Source organism: Oncorhynchus tshawytscha, unplaced genomic scaffold (assembly GCF_018296145.1).
Source record: "Oncorhynchus tshawytscha isolate Ot180627B unplaced genomic scaffold, Otsh_v2.0 Un_contig_3532_pilon_pilon, whole genome shotgun sequence".
Lineage (NCBI taxonomy): Eukaryota > Metazoa > Chordata > Actinopteri > Salmoniformes > Salmonidae > Oncorhynchus > Oncorhynchus tshawytscha.
In genome coordinates this window covers 150,579-166,696 of record NW_024609545.1, presented here as the reverse complement: position 1 = coordinate 166,696, position 16,118 = coordinate 150,579, and the positions used below count along the sequence as shown (strand labels likewise).

Genomic DNA, 16,118 nt, shown 5'->3' with positions numbered 1-16,118 from the left:
GGTTATGAGCAGGGTACCAGGGAGGTAGTTATCCTCTCAAACTGTGATTGGCTGATCTCTACTGTGTATGTGACCAATAGTAACCTGGTGGCTGAAGGATGAAGTAGGTGACAGGTGTGAACCTCGCCGCCCGCTACCCATGGTGCATCGCGGGGCAGAACTCCTCTGGTGGTCACACATGGAGGTTACAGCAGCTTAGAGGTGAAGTGGTATATTGGCTAGGTCTGTCTCTCATGGCTCAGATTACGTTCTGGCAGTCAAAAGATCCAAAATTGCTCGGGACATGATCTCTAGCCAAAGGGTAAAGGATGAGGATTTGGCTTCAATAGTGAATGTGAATTTATTTAGAATTTCCCTTGAAGGGGAAAGACTGGAGGAGGCTGGTGGGGGAGGTATAGGATGCTGAGCTCATTGTAATGGAATGGAATAACTGAAACGCTGGCAAACATGTGGTTTCAATATGTTATTTTTCTCCCCAAATTCGTGATATCCAATTGGTAGTCACAATATTGTCTCATCGCTGCAACTCACCAACGGGCTTGGGAGAGCAGAAGGTCGAGTCCTCCGAAACCCTCCAAGCCTCGCTGTTTCTTTAACACCCGTCCACTTAACCCCGGAAGCCAGCCGCACCAAATCAAATCAAACGAGCGCCGAATACAACAGGTCTTAACGTGAAATGATTACTTTCAAGCCCCTAAGCAATTTTTAAGTAAAAAATAGGTATTATGTAAATAGGTATTATGTAAATAGGTATTATGTAAATAGGTATTCTGTAAATAGGTATTCTGTAAATAGGTATTCTGTAAATAGGTATTATGTAAATAGGTATTCTGTAAATAGGTATTCTGTAAATAGGTATTCTGTAAATAGGTATTCTGTAAATAGGTATTATTATGTAAATAGGTATTCTGTAAATAGTAAAATAGGTATTCTGTAAATAGGTATTCTGTAAATAGGTATTATGTAAATAGGTATTCTGTAAATAGGTATTATGTAAATAGGTATTATGTAAATAGGTATTATGTAAATAGGTATTATGTAAATAGGTATTATGTAAATAGGTATTCTGTAAATAGGTATTATGTAAATAGGTATTATGTAAATAGGTATTATGTAAATAGGTATTCTGTTTTTTTTTTAACTGTGAAAATAACAGTAGCGAGGCAATATACTCGACCTTCGCCTCTCCCGAGCCCGTTGGCGAGTTGCAGCGATGAGACAATATTGTGACTGCCAGTACAGAGTCAATGTGCGGGGCACAGGTTATCGGGCTAAATGAGGTACTATGTACATGTAGGTATCGTTAAAGTGACTACTAGATGAGAAGCAGAGAAACAGAGTAGCAGCAGCGTAAAAGAGGGGTTGGCGGGAGGTGAGATACAATGCAGATAGACCAGCAACTAGTCCGGGTAGCCATTTTATTATGGCTGTTCAGGAGTCTTATGGCTTGCGGGTAAAAGCTGTTGAGAAGCCTTTTGGTCCTAGATTTGCCATGCGGTAGCAGAGAGAACAGTCTATGACTGGGGTGGTTGGGGTCTTTGACAATTTTTAGGGCCTTCCTCTGACACCACCTGGTGTAGAGGTCCTAGATGACAGGCAGCTTTAGCCACAGTGATGTAAGTGGCCTTATGCACAACCCTCTGTAGTGCCTTGCAGTCGGAAGCCGAGGACTTGCAGTACCAGGCAGTGATGCAACCAGTCAGGATGCTCTCGATGTTGCAGCTGTAGAACCTTTTGAGGATCTGAGGACCCATGCCAAATCTTTTCAGTCTCCTGAGGGGGAATAGGTTTTGTCATGACCTCTTTTTAATTTAATTTAACTCTTCATGACTGTCTTGGTGTGTTTGGACCATTCTAGTTTGTTGATGATGTGGATACCAGGGAACTTGAAGCTCTCAACCTGCTCCACTACAGCCTCATCGATGAGAATGGGGATGTGCTCTGTCCTCCTTTTCCTGTGGTCCACAATCATCTCTTTAGTCTTGATCACGATGAGGCAAAGGTTGTCTTGATTATGTTCAGGGATAGGTTGTTATTCTGGCACCACCTGGCCAGGTCGCTGACCTCCTCGTCGTTGTCGGAGATCAGGCCAACCACTGTTGTGTCGTCTGCAAACTTAATGGTGTTGGAGTCGTGCCTGGCCATGCAGTCGTGGGTGAACAAGGAGTACAGGAGGGGTCTGAGCACGCACCCCTGAGGGCTCCAGTGTTGAGGATCAGCGTGGCAGATGTGTTGTTGTCTACCCTCACCACCTGGGAGAGGCTCATCAGGAAGTCCAGGATCCAGTTGCAGACGGAGGTGTTTAGTCCCAGGATCCTTAGCTTAGTGATGAGCTTTGAGGGCACTATTGTGTTGAACGCTGAGCTGTAGTCAATGAATAGTATTCTCACGTAGCTGTTCCTTTTGTCCAGGTGGGAAAGGGCAGTGTGGAGTGAGATAGATAGATTGCATCATCTGTGGATCTGTTTGAGCGGTATGCAAATTGGAGTGGGTCTAGGGTTTCTGGGATAATGGTGTTGATGTGAGCCATTACCAGCCTTTCAATGCACTTCATGGCTACGGACTTGAGTGCTACGGGCCTGTAGTCATTTAGGCAGGTTGCCTTAGTATTCTTCGGCACAGGGACTAGGATGGTCTGCTTGAAACATGTTGGTATCACAGACTCAATCAGGGACATGTTGAAAATGTCAGTGAAGATGCCTGCCAGTTGGTCAGCACATGCTCGGAGCACACATCCCTGTAATCCGTCTTGCCCCGCAGCCTTGTGTATGTTGACCTGTTTAAAGGTCTTATTCACGTCAGCTACGGAGAGCATGATCACACAGTCATTCTGGAACAGCTTGTGCTCTCATGCATGCCTCAGTGTTGCTTGCCTCAAGCGAGCATAGAAGTGGTTTAGCTTGTCTGGTAGGCTCGTGTTCACTGGGCAGCTCGTGGCTGTGCTTCCCTTTGTAATCTGTAATAGTTTTTAAGCCACATCCACATCAGAGCCAGTGTACACGATTCAATCTTAGTTCTGTATTGGCGCTTTGCTTGTTTGATGGTTCATGGGAGGGCATAATGGAATTTCTCATAGGCTTCCGGGTTGGAGTCCCGCACCTTGAAAGCAGCAGCTCAAGCCTTTAGCTCAGTGTGAATGTTGCCTGTAATCGATGGCTTCTGGTTGGCGTATGTAATTAAACGGTCATTGTGGGGATTATGTTGTTGATGCACTTATTGATGAAGCCGTTGACTGAAGTAATATACTCCTCAATGCCATTGGATGAATCCCGGAACATATTTTAGTCTATGCTAGCAAAACTGTTGGTTTGCGTAGCATTCGCGTCATCTGACCACTTCCGTTTTAAGCGAGTCACTGGCACTTCCTGCTTTAGTTTTTGCTTGTAAGCAGGAATAAGGAGCATAGAATTATGGTCAGATTTGTCAAATGGACGGCGATTTAGTATGTAGGACAATCTTATTAGGACAATATCATTTTTTGCCACCCATTATGAAACTGTCTGCAGCTCTTTGTTAAGTGTTGCAGTGATTTCTGTGGTCGCTGACGTGTATAATATTAAGTCATCCACATACATAGACACTCTGGCATTACTTAAGGCCAGTGGCAGGTCATCAGTAAAGATTTTAAAAAGTAAAGGGGCCTAGACAGTTGCCCTGGGGAATGCCAGGCTCCACCTGGATTATGTTGGAGAGGCTTCCATTAAAGAACACCGTCTATGCAATACACAATAATATACAGTGAGTGTACAAAACATTAGTAAAATGTTCCTAATATTGAGTTGCATCCCCTTTTGCCCTCAGAACAGCCAAATTCGTCGGGGCATGAACCCTACAAGGTGTTGAAAGCATTCCGCCGGGATGCTGGCCCATGTTAACTCCATTGCTTCCCACAGTTGTGTCAAGTTGTCTGGATGTCCTTTGGGTGGTGGACCATTCTTGATACACACAGGAAACTGTTGAGCATTGAAAAACCCAGTAGTTTTGCAGTTCTTGACACACTCAAACTGGTGCGCCTTCCACCTACTACCATATCCCGTTCAAAGGAATTTAAATCAATTGTCTCAATGCTTAAAAATCCTTCTTTAACCCGTCTCCTCCTCTTCATCTGCACTGATTGAAGTGGATTTAAATAAATCAAATCAAATCAAATTTATTTGTCACATACACATGGTTAGCAGATGTTAATGCGAGTGTAGCGAAATGCTTGTGCTTCTAGTTCCGACAATGCAGTAATAACCAACAAGTAATCTAACTAACAATTCCAAAACTACTGTCTTATGCACAGTGTAAGGGGATAAGAATATGTACATAGAGATATATGAATGAGTGATGGTACAGAGCAGCATAGGCAAGATACAGTAGATGGTATCGAGTACAGTATATACATATGAGATAAGTATGTAAACAAAGTGGCATAGTTAAAGTGGCTAGTGATACATGTAATTACATAAGGATGCAGTAGATGATATAGAGTACAGTATATACGTATACATATGAGATGAATAATGTAGGGTATGTAAACATTATATTAGGTAGCATTGTTTAAAGTGGCTAGTGATATATTTTAATAAGTGACATCAATAAGGGAACATATCTTTCACCCGAATTCACCTGATCAGTCTATGCCATATGGAAAGAGCAGGTGTTCTTTAATGTTTTGTACACTCAGAGTATATATAAAACAAATGGTCTTTTCTCTCCCAGGTGTCTCCAGAATATGCCCTCAGGACGGCAGCACTATGACCTTGAACCTGAACTCGTCCAGCTCTTCCCCCTCTGTAGACCCCAGTATGTACCTGAACAACAGCTCCCCGGGGTTGAGGGTCTACGCCGACAACGCCATCCTGGGCCTGGGCCTTGTGCTGGACAATGACTCCATTACCAGGGACCTCACCAACCTGACCAGGTATAGGTTAGAGGGTTAGAAACCGAATCCCAGAGTTAACTCTCTGAAGGGAATTTGCAGAGAGTGAGCCGGAAACTGGATTGGGTTTTCTGGAATTCATTACCCTAGATACCATATCCTGCCTGTTGTGCCCTTGAGCAAGGGACATAACCTCTAAACTGCTCTAGGGGTGTTGCACTGTGACTGAGCCATTCCTACAACCTCTCCGTCTGTTTGTCTCGGGAGGGTTTGGATGAAGGAAATACATTTCAGTTTCAGTGTTACAATGTAATCATCTTGTTCTTCTTCGACCAGCCTGTCCAACGCCTCCCTCCTTGACCCCACGGTGACCTATGACCCTCTGGGAGGTCACACCATCTGGCAGGTCATCCTGATCGTGTTCCTCACCGGGTCTCTGTCTCTGGTCACCATCGTAGGAAACATCCTGGTGCTCATCTCCTTCAAGGTAGATTGTAGTCCGAGACTAACGTTACATCGTATTATGACTTCCTGTAACTGTTTAAGAAGGCTTGCCCGAGCCAGGCTCACGCCCTGTGGGCCATTCTATCTCCGGTCTCTGTAGCGCGAGGTAGCTTGATGGCACGTGTATCGCAGGCCGTAATTATTGCAAGGGGGCGTCCGTGCCTCAAAACTCTTACTGAAATGGTCCACAACATTGTTTTTTTTAACAGCGATCGACATCACACGTCTTGTTAATTGATGTTTTACTGTGGAGTCACACTTTAATCATAATGAATCGTTTCTCTTCTCTCTTCCAGGTGAACAAGCAGCTGAAGACGGTGAATAACTACTATCTCCTCAGTCTGGCCTTCGCTGACCTCATCATCGGTATTTTAACTTACTGTTTTCAGACGTGTATAGATGATGTAATGTATCTCAGCTGATATTGATCATGTATTGTACTATGATTTCCTACAGTGTCTCACAAATGTCTGATATGTATTAGTCAGTTACTGTAATATCAAATGTGTAATATGTATTAGTCAGTTACTGTAATATCAAATGTGTAATATTTATAGTCAATTACTGTAATATCATGAGTAGTATATATAGTCAATTACTGTAATATCATGAGTAGTATATATAGTCAATTACTGTAATATCAGAGTGAAACTAAAATACAGTGTTCTAATTCTAGGTACTCTTTCCATGAACCTGTACACTACCTACATTATCATGGACCAATGGGCTTTAGGGAACTGGGCGTGCGACCTGTGGTTGGCTATCGACTACGTGGCGAGCAACGCCTCCGTCATGAACCTGCTGGTGATCAGCTTCGACCGCTACTTCTCCATAACTCGACCTCTGACTTACCGAGCCAAGAGGACCACCAAGAGAGCTCTGACTATGATCAGCATGGCCTGGTCCGTGTCCTTCGTCCTGTGGGCCCCGGCTATACTCTTCTGGCAGTATATCGTAGGGGAGCGCACTGTGCCTCGTGGAGAATGCTTTATCCAGTTTCTCTCAGAGCCTATTATCACATTCTGCACGGCCATCGCTGCCTTCTACCTGCCGGTCACCATCATGACGGTTCTCTACTGGAGGATCTACAGAGAGACAGAGAACAGGCAGAAGGACCTGGCGGGGTTGAGGGGGTCGGGGGCAGGGAACAAGGCGGGCCAGGGGGGTAGCCAGAAGGATGAGGAGGAGAAGAAGGAGGAGGCCCAGGAAGAGGAGGCTCCCATGGTGCCCAAAACAGGAAGCTCCAGGAGCTGCAGCAGTTACGAGCTTAACCAGGCCGCTCAGAAAGACTCTGGAGCCCAGAAGACCAGAGGGCGCTTCCGGTTCTGGCCGCTGAGTAGGTGGTCCAAGAAGAAGACAGTCACAGTGGGAGGAGAGCCGGAACACAGCAGCTCCGATAGCTGGAACAACAACGATGGGGGCGGGGCCTCCATGGACCAATCAGACTCTGAGGACGAGGAGGGGGCGAAAGAGTCAAGCCGAGCTATCTATTCCATTGTGGTCAACCTGCCGGGGATAAACTCCACCCCTGGTAACAACCCTAATAATGACCCCCAGCTGACATCTCCTGAAGACCAGGATGCTACGAAGGACCCTTTCCGGCCACAAGTGGGCGATAATAAGGACAAGAAGACATCCTCTAATACCAGAAGGGAGAAAGACAAGGAAGACAACAGCTACCACCAACGCTCCTTCTCTAAAACCCCCGTCACTTCCTCGTCTTCCATCCAGACCTCCACCAAGAGCCACCAAACAGGGGATGTGTCGTCCACCTCAAAGTCCCCCTCCTCGGCCCCCATCTCCTTGAAGGATGCAGCCATGGCCAAGCGCTTCGCCTCCAAAGCCAAGACCCAGATCACCAAGCGTAAGAAGCAGAGTGTAGTCAAGGAGAAGAAAGAGAAGAAGGCCGCCCAGACTCTCAGTGCCATCCTGTTGGCTTTCATCATAACCTGGACTCCCTATAACATCATGGTGTTGGTCAACACCTTCTGTACTGGCTGCATCCCTGAGGCTCTGTGGGCTCTGGGCTATTGGCTGTGTTACGTCAACAGCACCATCAACCCCATGTGTTACGCCATGTGCAACCTCACCTTCAGGAACACCTTCAAGATGATTCTGCTCTGCCGCTGGCAGGACATCAACAAACGCAACAAGCCTCAGTTCCAGCAGAGGCAGACGGTCGCCTTCCGCAAGAAGGAGCCCTTGTAGGTGTAATCTACTGGGGCCCTGGGTCAGCTGTATAGGGCTCTGTCGGGCCTCTCTGGGATGGTTTATATTAACAGGACAGTTGGCCAGGGAGATGGACTGTACTTACGAGCCTTTCTCAACGATGAAGAGATCACATAATAATACAAAGAAAAATAGTAACACGACAAATAAAATACACTATTATTTTCAATTAACTCTGCATCTCTTTCAACTATTTACTTTTTCCCCCACAACTGACACCAGTTTGGCGCCAAAACATTGACAACAAAGACATATTCAACATAGTAAAATCATTAAAAACTGTCTAAAAAAACCACAGGACACTTCATGCTGAATCCCTCATATTTAACAGCAATGGTATTCACCAACTTGATGGTTTATATTTAGAATAATGTTTTTCAGCTTTGTCGTTCTATGTTTCAGATCATATATGTTGCATGTGATAAGGCCACACAGATGACCAGGGATATTTATACACGGAGGGAAGGGGAGATTTGATTAGATTTGATTTGATGTTTCGGGCCTCCAACCCAATGGAATATTTGGGACATATAAAAGGGCTGTCAAACGTATGACAATATCTGTTGGTGTTTCCAAGCCTGGTTTTAACTGAACTGTTGCTATACAGTTACAGACCTTCAACAATCACACAGAACACGGTTACAGACCTTCATCAATCACACAGAACACGGTTACAGACCTTCAACAATCCTACAGGACACGGTTACAGACCTTCAACAATCCTACAGAACACGGTTACAGAACTTCAACAATCCTACAGAACACGGTTACAGACCTTCAACAATCACTACAGAACACGGTTACAGACCTTCAACAATCCTACAGAACACGGTTACAGAACTTCAACAATCCTACAGAACACGGTTACAGACCTTCAACAATCCTACAGAACACGGTTACAGACCTTCATCAATCAGACAGAACACGGTTACAGACCTTCAACAATCCTACAGAACACGGTTACAGACCTTCATCAATCCTACAGAACACGGTTACAGAACTTCATCAATCCTACAGAACACGGTTACAGACCTTCAACAATCCTACAGAACACAGTTACAGACCTTCAACAATCCTACAGAACACGGTTACAGACCTTCATCAATCACACAGAACACGGTTACAGACCTTCAACAATCCTACAGAACACGGTTACAGACCTTCAACAATCCTACAGAACACGGTTACAGACCTTCAACAATCCTACAGAACACGGTTACAGACCTTCAACAATCCTACAGAACACGGTTACAGACCTTCAACAATCCTACAGAACACGGTTACAGACCTTCAACAATCCTACAGAACACGGTTACAGACCTTCAACAATCCTACAGAACACGGTTACAGAACTTCAACAATCCTACAGAACACGGTTACAGACCTTCAACAATCCTACAGAACACGGTTACAGACCTTCAACAATCCTACAGAACACGGTTACAGACCTTCAACAATCCTACAGAACACGGTTACAGACCTTCAACAATCCTACAGAACACGGTTACAGACCTTCAACAATCCTACAGAACACAGTTACAGACCTTCAACAATCCTACAGAACACGGTTACAGACCTTCAACAGTCCTACAGAACACGGTTACAGACCTTCAACAATCCTACAGAACACGGTTACAGACCTTCAACAATCACACAGAACACGGTTACAGACTTTCATCAATCAGACAGAACACGGTTACAGAACTTCAACAATCCTACAGAACACGGTTACAGACCTTCAACAGTCCTACAGAACACGGTTACAGACCTTCAACAATCCTACAGAACACGGTTACAGACCTTCAACAGTCCTACAGAACACGGTTACAGACTTTCATCAATCCTACAGAACACGTTACAGACCTTCAACAATCCTACAGAACACGGTTACAGACCTTCATCAATCAGACAGAACACGGTTACAGACCTTCATCAATCAGACAGAACACGGTTGCCTTTCCAGTTGGCAGATAGAACACGGTTACAGACCTTCAATCAGTCAGACAGAACACGGTTACAGACCTTCATCAATCAGACAGAACACGGTTACAGACCTTCATCAATCAGACAGAACACGTAAAGTTGCAGTACTTTGTAAAGAACACGGTGCAGAACTTTGTAAAGAACACGTTGCAGTACTTTGTAACAGAACACGTGCAGTACTTTGTAAATTGCAGTACTTTGTAAAGACTGCAGTACTTTGTAAAGTTGCAGTACTTTGTAAAGAACACGTGCAGAACTTTGTAAAGTTGCAGTACTTTGTAAAGTTGCAGTACTTTGTAAAGCTGCAGTACTTTGTAAAGGTGCAGTACTTTGTAAAGTTGCAGTACTTTGTAAAGTTGCAGTACTTTGTAAAGGTGCAGTACTTTGTAAAGGTGCAGTACTTTGTAAAGGTGCAATACTTCCATATTAAGGTGCAGTACTTTGTAAAGGTGCAGTACTTTGTAAAGTTGCAGTACTTTGTAAAGGTGCAGAACTTTGTAAAGTTGCAGTACTTTGTAAAGGTGCAGTACTTTGTAAAGTTGCAGTACTTTGTTAAGCTGCAGTACTTTCATGTAAATCTGCAGTACTTTCATGTAAATCTGCAGTACTTTGTTAAGCTGCAGTACTTTCATGTAAATCTGCAGTACTTTCATGTAAATCTGCAGTACTTTCCAAGTGTCTGTGAGTGGTGTGCTACTCTACTCTTTGATTCCACCCAGTGAGTTCTGGTGAGTAGTGAACTACTTCCTGAGCCAGTAACCTTTTTCATCCCATGTTATTTAATGTGTTTGGCTAATATTCTGTGTGGTCACCGGTGATGATTTTAACAACGTGTCGGGGACCATTGTGGTGGTTGTAATCGTTGCTCAAAGTGAGACAGTGTTGTTTGAAAAGGGGTTGCAAAAACACAGGAAACTTTCTTAGAATTCTCAGGTTTTTTCCTCCAAAAAAACAAATCCTGGTAGGAAGAGTCCTGGAAACAGGAAGGAATGCTGGAATCCTCCAATTGGGATTTGTGTAAAACCTGGGCATTCTGGGGAAAGGTGCTGTAATTTTGCATCTCTTGTTGTAAAGCACAGGGCTGGTGTACAAGCTGCTTATATGATCTAAAATAACTGTGTGATTATGAGGTGATATTTACATTGTGACTGTGTGGATTCTTTAAATTGATGTTTATGTAGAGTATGATGCAGTTCTATGTTTATATAAAATGCTTGTTATATCTTTTCTATAAAATAATGTGACCCCAGCCCAAGATGTTCACGTGTAAACGACGAGGGACAAGATCATTTGCAATAAAGTAAAATGTAAGTAATTAAATATGTTTTACCATTGAGACATATTGACAAAAAACATGGATATCCACAGGTCTTTCTGATGAGTTTTTCCATACAAGTCATATACCATGAATAAGATAATGTGTCTATGACTATAATGGGTACTAGCTATGAAACAAGTGGATCTGAGATGAGATGTGTTGTCTGTGGTTGTCTTTGGTAGGAAGGAGCTCACTGAGGATCTGCAACTCAAATGTTATTATGCTTGAGTTCCTCTTATAGAATATTAGCTCAAAAGTATTTCAGATTTCCACAAACAGTACCAGCCCTCAAAATGAATATTTCAGGCACCTATTTCAGTCCAAGTCGAGCACTGAGGTGTTTTTCCTTCCGACTGTTTCCAGGTGGAGAATGTCAGTTATCCAACAGCACCACCTAGTGGTATAAATGTAGTATGACGTAGTACTGAACGGTTGGTTGGCTCAAACAGCGTGTCCAGATGTCTATCTGTGTATCGGCTGGGTATTGTACTTGAAGTGGTACCGTATTATTTTAGGAGTAACTGATGTCGTCCTTAAATTAGCTTGAAATCCAGACCTGTTTTGTGCTATCATTCCACACCCTGTACTCCGCGTCTCTATATCTGGCATGACACAGAGTGTGAAGGAGTGGAATGATAAGACTCCTACAGACCGGTATCCGGGCAACCAACAGACCGGTATCCAGGCAACCACTTAATAACATGGTGCAGTTTTTTGTCTCTTCGCTGATGTGGTGCCGGGTGTTTCGGGAGGACAGTTTTGTTGACATGATGACCTTCATGGATTTCACTAGTTGACCAGGACACACGATGAGTTGACCAGGACACACAATGAGTTGACCAGGACACACAATGAGTTGACCAGGACACACGAATGAGGACACACGATGAGTTGACCAGGATACACAATGAGTTGACACACCAGGATACACAATGAGTTGACCAGGACACACAATGAGTTGACCAGGATACACAATGAGTTGACCAGGACACACAATGAGTTGACCAGGACACACAATGAGTTGACCAGGACACACAATGAGGACACACGATGAGTTGACCAGGATACACAATGAGTTGACCAGGATACACAATGAGTTGACCAGGACACACAATGAGTTGACCAGGACACACAATGAGTTGACCAGGACCAGGATACAAATGAGTTGACCAGGACACACAATGAGTTGACCAGGATACACAATGAGTTGACCAGGATACACAATGAGTTGACCAGGACACACAATGAGTTGACCAGGATACACAATGAGTTGACCAGGATACACAATGAGTTGACCAGGATACACAATGAGTTGACCAGGACACACAATGAGTTGACCAGGACACACAATGAGTTGACCAGGACACACAATGAGTTGACCAGGACACACAATGAGTTGACCAGGATACACAATGAGTTGACCAGGATACACAATGAGTTGACCAGGACACAATGAGTTGACCAGGACACACAATGAGTTGACCAGGACACACAATGAGTTGACCAGGATGAGTTGACACAATGAGTTGACCAGGATACACAATGAGTTGACCAGGATACACAATGAGTTGACCAGGACACACAATGAGTTGACCAGGATACACAATGAGTTGACCAGGATACACAATGAGTTGACCAGGACACACAATGAGTTGACCAGGACACACAATGAGTTGACCAGGACACACAATGAGGACACACAATGAGTTGACCAGGATACACAATGAGTTGACCAGGATACACAATGAGTTGACCAGGATACACAATGAGGACACACGATGAGTTGACCAGGATACACAATGAGTTGACCAGGATACACAATGAGTTGACCAGGACACACAATGAGTTGACCAGGATACACAATGAGTTGACCAGGATACACAATGAGTTGACCAGGATACACAATGAGTTGACCAGGATACACAATGAGTTGACCAGGACACACAATGAGTTGACCAGGATACACAATGAGTTGACCAGGATACACAATGAGTTGACCAGGACACACAATGAGTTGACCAGGATACACAATGAGTTGACCAGGACACACAATGAGTGACCAGGACACACAATGAGTTGACCAGGATACACAATGAGTTGACCAGGACACACAATGAGTTGACCAGGACACACAATGAGTTGACCAGGATACACAATGAGTTGACCAGGATACACAATGAGTTGACCAGGACACACAATGAGTTGACCAGGACACACAATGAGTTGACCAGGACACACAATGAGTTGACCAGGATACACAATGAGTTGACCAGGATACACAATGAGTTGACCAGGATACACAATGAGTTGACCAGGACACACAATGAGTTGACCAGGACACACAATGAGTTGACCAGGACACACAATGAGTTGACCAGGACACACAATGAGTTGACCAGGACACACAATGAGTTGACCAGGACACACAATGAGTTGACCAGGACACACAATGAGTTGACCAGGATACACAATGAGTTGACCAGGATACACAATGAGTTGACCAGGACACACAATGAGTTGACCAGGATACACAATGAGTTGACCAGGACAGGACACAATGAGTTGACCAGGACACACAATGAGTTGACCAGGACACACAATGAGTTGACCAGGACACACAATGAGTTGACCAGGATACACAATGAGTTGACCAGGACACAATGAGTTGACCAGGACACACAATGAGTTGACCAGGATACACAATGAGTTGACCAGGATACACAATGAGTTGACCAGGACACACAATGAGTTGACCAGGACACACAATGAGTTGAACAGGATACACAATGAGTTGACCAGGACATACAATGAGTTGACCAGGATACACAATGAGTTGACCAGGATACACAATGAGTTGACCAGGATACACAATGAGTTGACCAGTACACACAATGTTGGATTTTTTTTTTCCCAAGACGTTTTAAGGAGTGTTCTAGTTTTCAAATAGACCTTTTTGACACAAGAATTATACAAGATGTTTGGTTTTATCACACCATGTGTGGAATTATGGACAGATTCATTTAGATGTTTGGTTCCACATATGTGATCAGATCAATAGAAGGATAAGTCATTTTCTAAGTGTTTTATAAATCCACATTTTGTGTTATTTAAATGTTTTATAATGATATGATTGACTTATGTTACTGAGCCATATAATCTTATGCTTGTCATATTTTATAAGAGATGTTTGTTAGTTACTTCCACCTTGATGGACACAAACGGAGGTGTTCAGCTAGGAGAATATGATGAGTTTGTATTTGTTTTGTTCCCAGGTAAAGCACTTCTGAAGAACACTCATTTTAATGATAAATCATTTGAAGGATTTTTTATTTAAATTTGATAAACATTTCATTTTATAAAGAAATAAAATTTCTTACTGTGTTTCAGTGTCCGGTCACAGATTGTTGTTACACACACACACACACACACACACGCACACAGACACGCGCACGCGGTAGCACCAGTCATGTAGATTTATTCTGATAGGAACAGCACAAAATTGCACGTCATGCAATGCACGGCTCACCATCCAACTCTGCACTCACGCACTGTACAACATATACTGTACGAACCCCCCCACCAGACACACTAAGTTGCTAGCTAGTCTTAGCTGGAATTCTCTACAACTAAATGCTTAACAACTATGCACCAAAAACCGCTGCATCTTATGTGTGATGTTCGAATAACATTTACAAACAAATGTATATAAATTGTACATTTAAATCATCACTTGGGAGTATAAAAATCACTTTTGACATGCAGTGCTTTGCAACCAACAACTTACCGCTGGTTTGGTGCTTGTTCACTGGGACGATTCTAACTGGAACATCCCCCCTCATAAGCAAGCTACGCAAACCAGCCAATAAGATGCCATGTTGAGTAGGTGAAGGCAAGACAAACTCAAACCAAAAACCCATTGGCTTAACAATAAAGTGGCAAGGGGAATCATCAATATAACCCTGTTAGACACACGCACAAACATTAGGAACACCTTCCTTCAGAACAGCCTCGATTTGTCGGGTCATGGACTCTACAAGGTGTTGAAAGCGTTCCACAGGGATGCTGGCCCATGTTGACTCTACAAGGTGTTGAACGCGTTCCACAGGGATGCTGGTCCATGTTGACTCTATGCTGGTCCATGTTGACTCTACAAGGTGTTGAAAGCAGGGATGCTGGCCCATGTTGACTCACAAGGGATGCTGGGATCCATGTTGACTCTACAAGGTGTTGAAAGCGTTCCACAGGGATGCTGGTCCATGTTGACTCTACAAGGTGTTGCTTCCCACAGGGATGCTGGCCCATGTCTCTACAAGGTGTGGCTGGGATGCTGGCCCCTGACTTTCCCACAGTTGTGTCAAGTTGGTGGATGTCCTTTGGGTGGTGGACTCTGATACACACAGGAAACTGTTGAGTGTGGAAAAACCCAGCAGCGTTGCAGTTCTTGACACAAACCGGTGCGCCTGGCACCTACTGTTCAAAAAGCACTTAAATATTTAGTCTTGACCGTTCACCCTCTGAAAGGCACACATACACAATCCATGTATCAACTGTCTCAAGGCTTAAAAATCCTTCTTTAACCACCTGTCTCCTCCCCTTCATCTACACTAATTGAAGTGGGAGCATAGCTTTCACCTGGATTCACCTGGTCAGTCTATGTCATGGAAAGATCAGGTGTTCTTAATGTTTTGTCAGTGTATATTCGGTAAGTACTAGTAGGTATAAAGTATAGACCAGCTTTTTATAATGGAGGGTAAGGGAGTCTCCTGTTCATTTTCTTATTAAACCATTACCATCATTATGTTTATATCTTTTGATTGTTTATGTTTGACATAGGAACACGATATAACGTTAGCTCGATAAACCAAAAATGATGCTCCCCAGGACATTAGGCTTAGGTGTTTTCTCAAAATCAACCACTAGGCGTCACTGTTGTATTTGTTATAGATGACTGTATAACGTTATATGTTTCTAGGTTTAGCAGTTAATTATAGTAGTAAGTTTACTTCTGTTTCTAGTCTTTTTAAATTTAAAACTGTCGAATGCCAAAGTTATGACCGGATTTGACTGTGATCACAGGAAAATCAAAACGTCGCTCAAGGAATTCACACCTGTAAGAAATGAAATGGCTGATTGAATGGGCGCGTCTTTCCAAAGGACTATGTGGTGGCTGCATGCTGGCGGTGAACGTTAACTTCACGGAGGCAACATGATGTGAGTAAC

The 16,118-nt window shown here is 43.7% G+C and overlaps 2 protein-coding genes across 2 annotated transcripts in view; both read left to right on the top strand.

Annotated features, from left to right (window-relative positions):
- The first annotated feature begins 4,637 nt into the window (after positions 1–4,637).
- Positions 4,638–8,717, top strand: LOC112261882 (muscarinic acetylcholine receptor M3). The gene is made up of 4 exons (XM_042315846.1): positions 4,638–4,906; positions 5,201–5,351; positions 5,665–5,734; positions 6,045–8,717. The coding sequence occupies exons 1-4, from the start codon at positions 4,653–4,655 to the stop codon at positions 7,574–7,576; spliced, it is 2,007 nt and encodes a 668-aa protein (XP_042171780.1). The 5' UTR covers positions 4,638–4,652; the 3' UTR covers positions 7,577–8,717.
- Positions 8,718–15,998: 7,281 nt separating this feature from the next.
- The window catches only part of LOC112240528 (formin-2-like), a 114,309-nt gene continuing 114,189 nt past the window's right edge, over positions 15,999–16,118 (top strand). The window contains 1 exon segment of the mRNA XM_042315844.1: positions 15,999–16,109. The gene's annotated coding sequence lies outside the window, so the exon portion shown is untranslated.

Excerpts from the sequence above, each read along its gene's own strand:
- LOC112261882 (XM_042315846.1), top strand. The coding sequence starts at position 4,653 with ATGTTTTGTACACTCAGAGTATATATAAAACAAATGGTCTTTTCTCTC. Across the intron at positions 4,907-5,200 it reads GACCTCACCAACCTGACCAG|CCTGTCCAACGCCTCCCTCC; the intron begins GTATAGGTTAGA and ends TTCTTCGACCAG. Across the intron at positions 5,735-6,044 it reads CTTCGCTGACCTCATCATCG|GTACTCTTTCCATGAACCTG; the intron begins GTATTTTAACTT and ends TTCTAATTCTAG.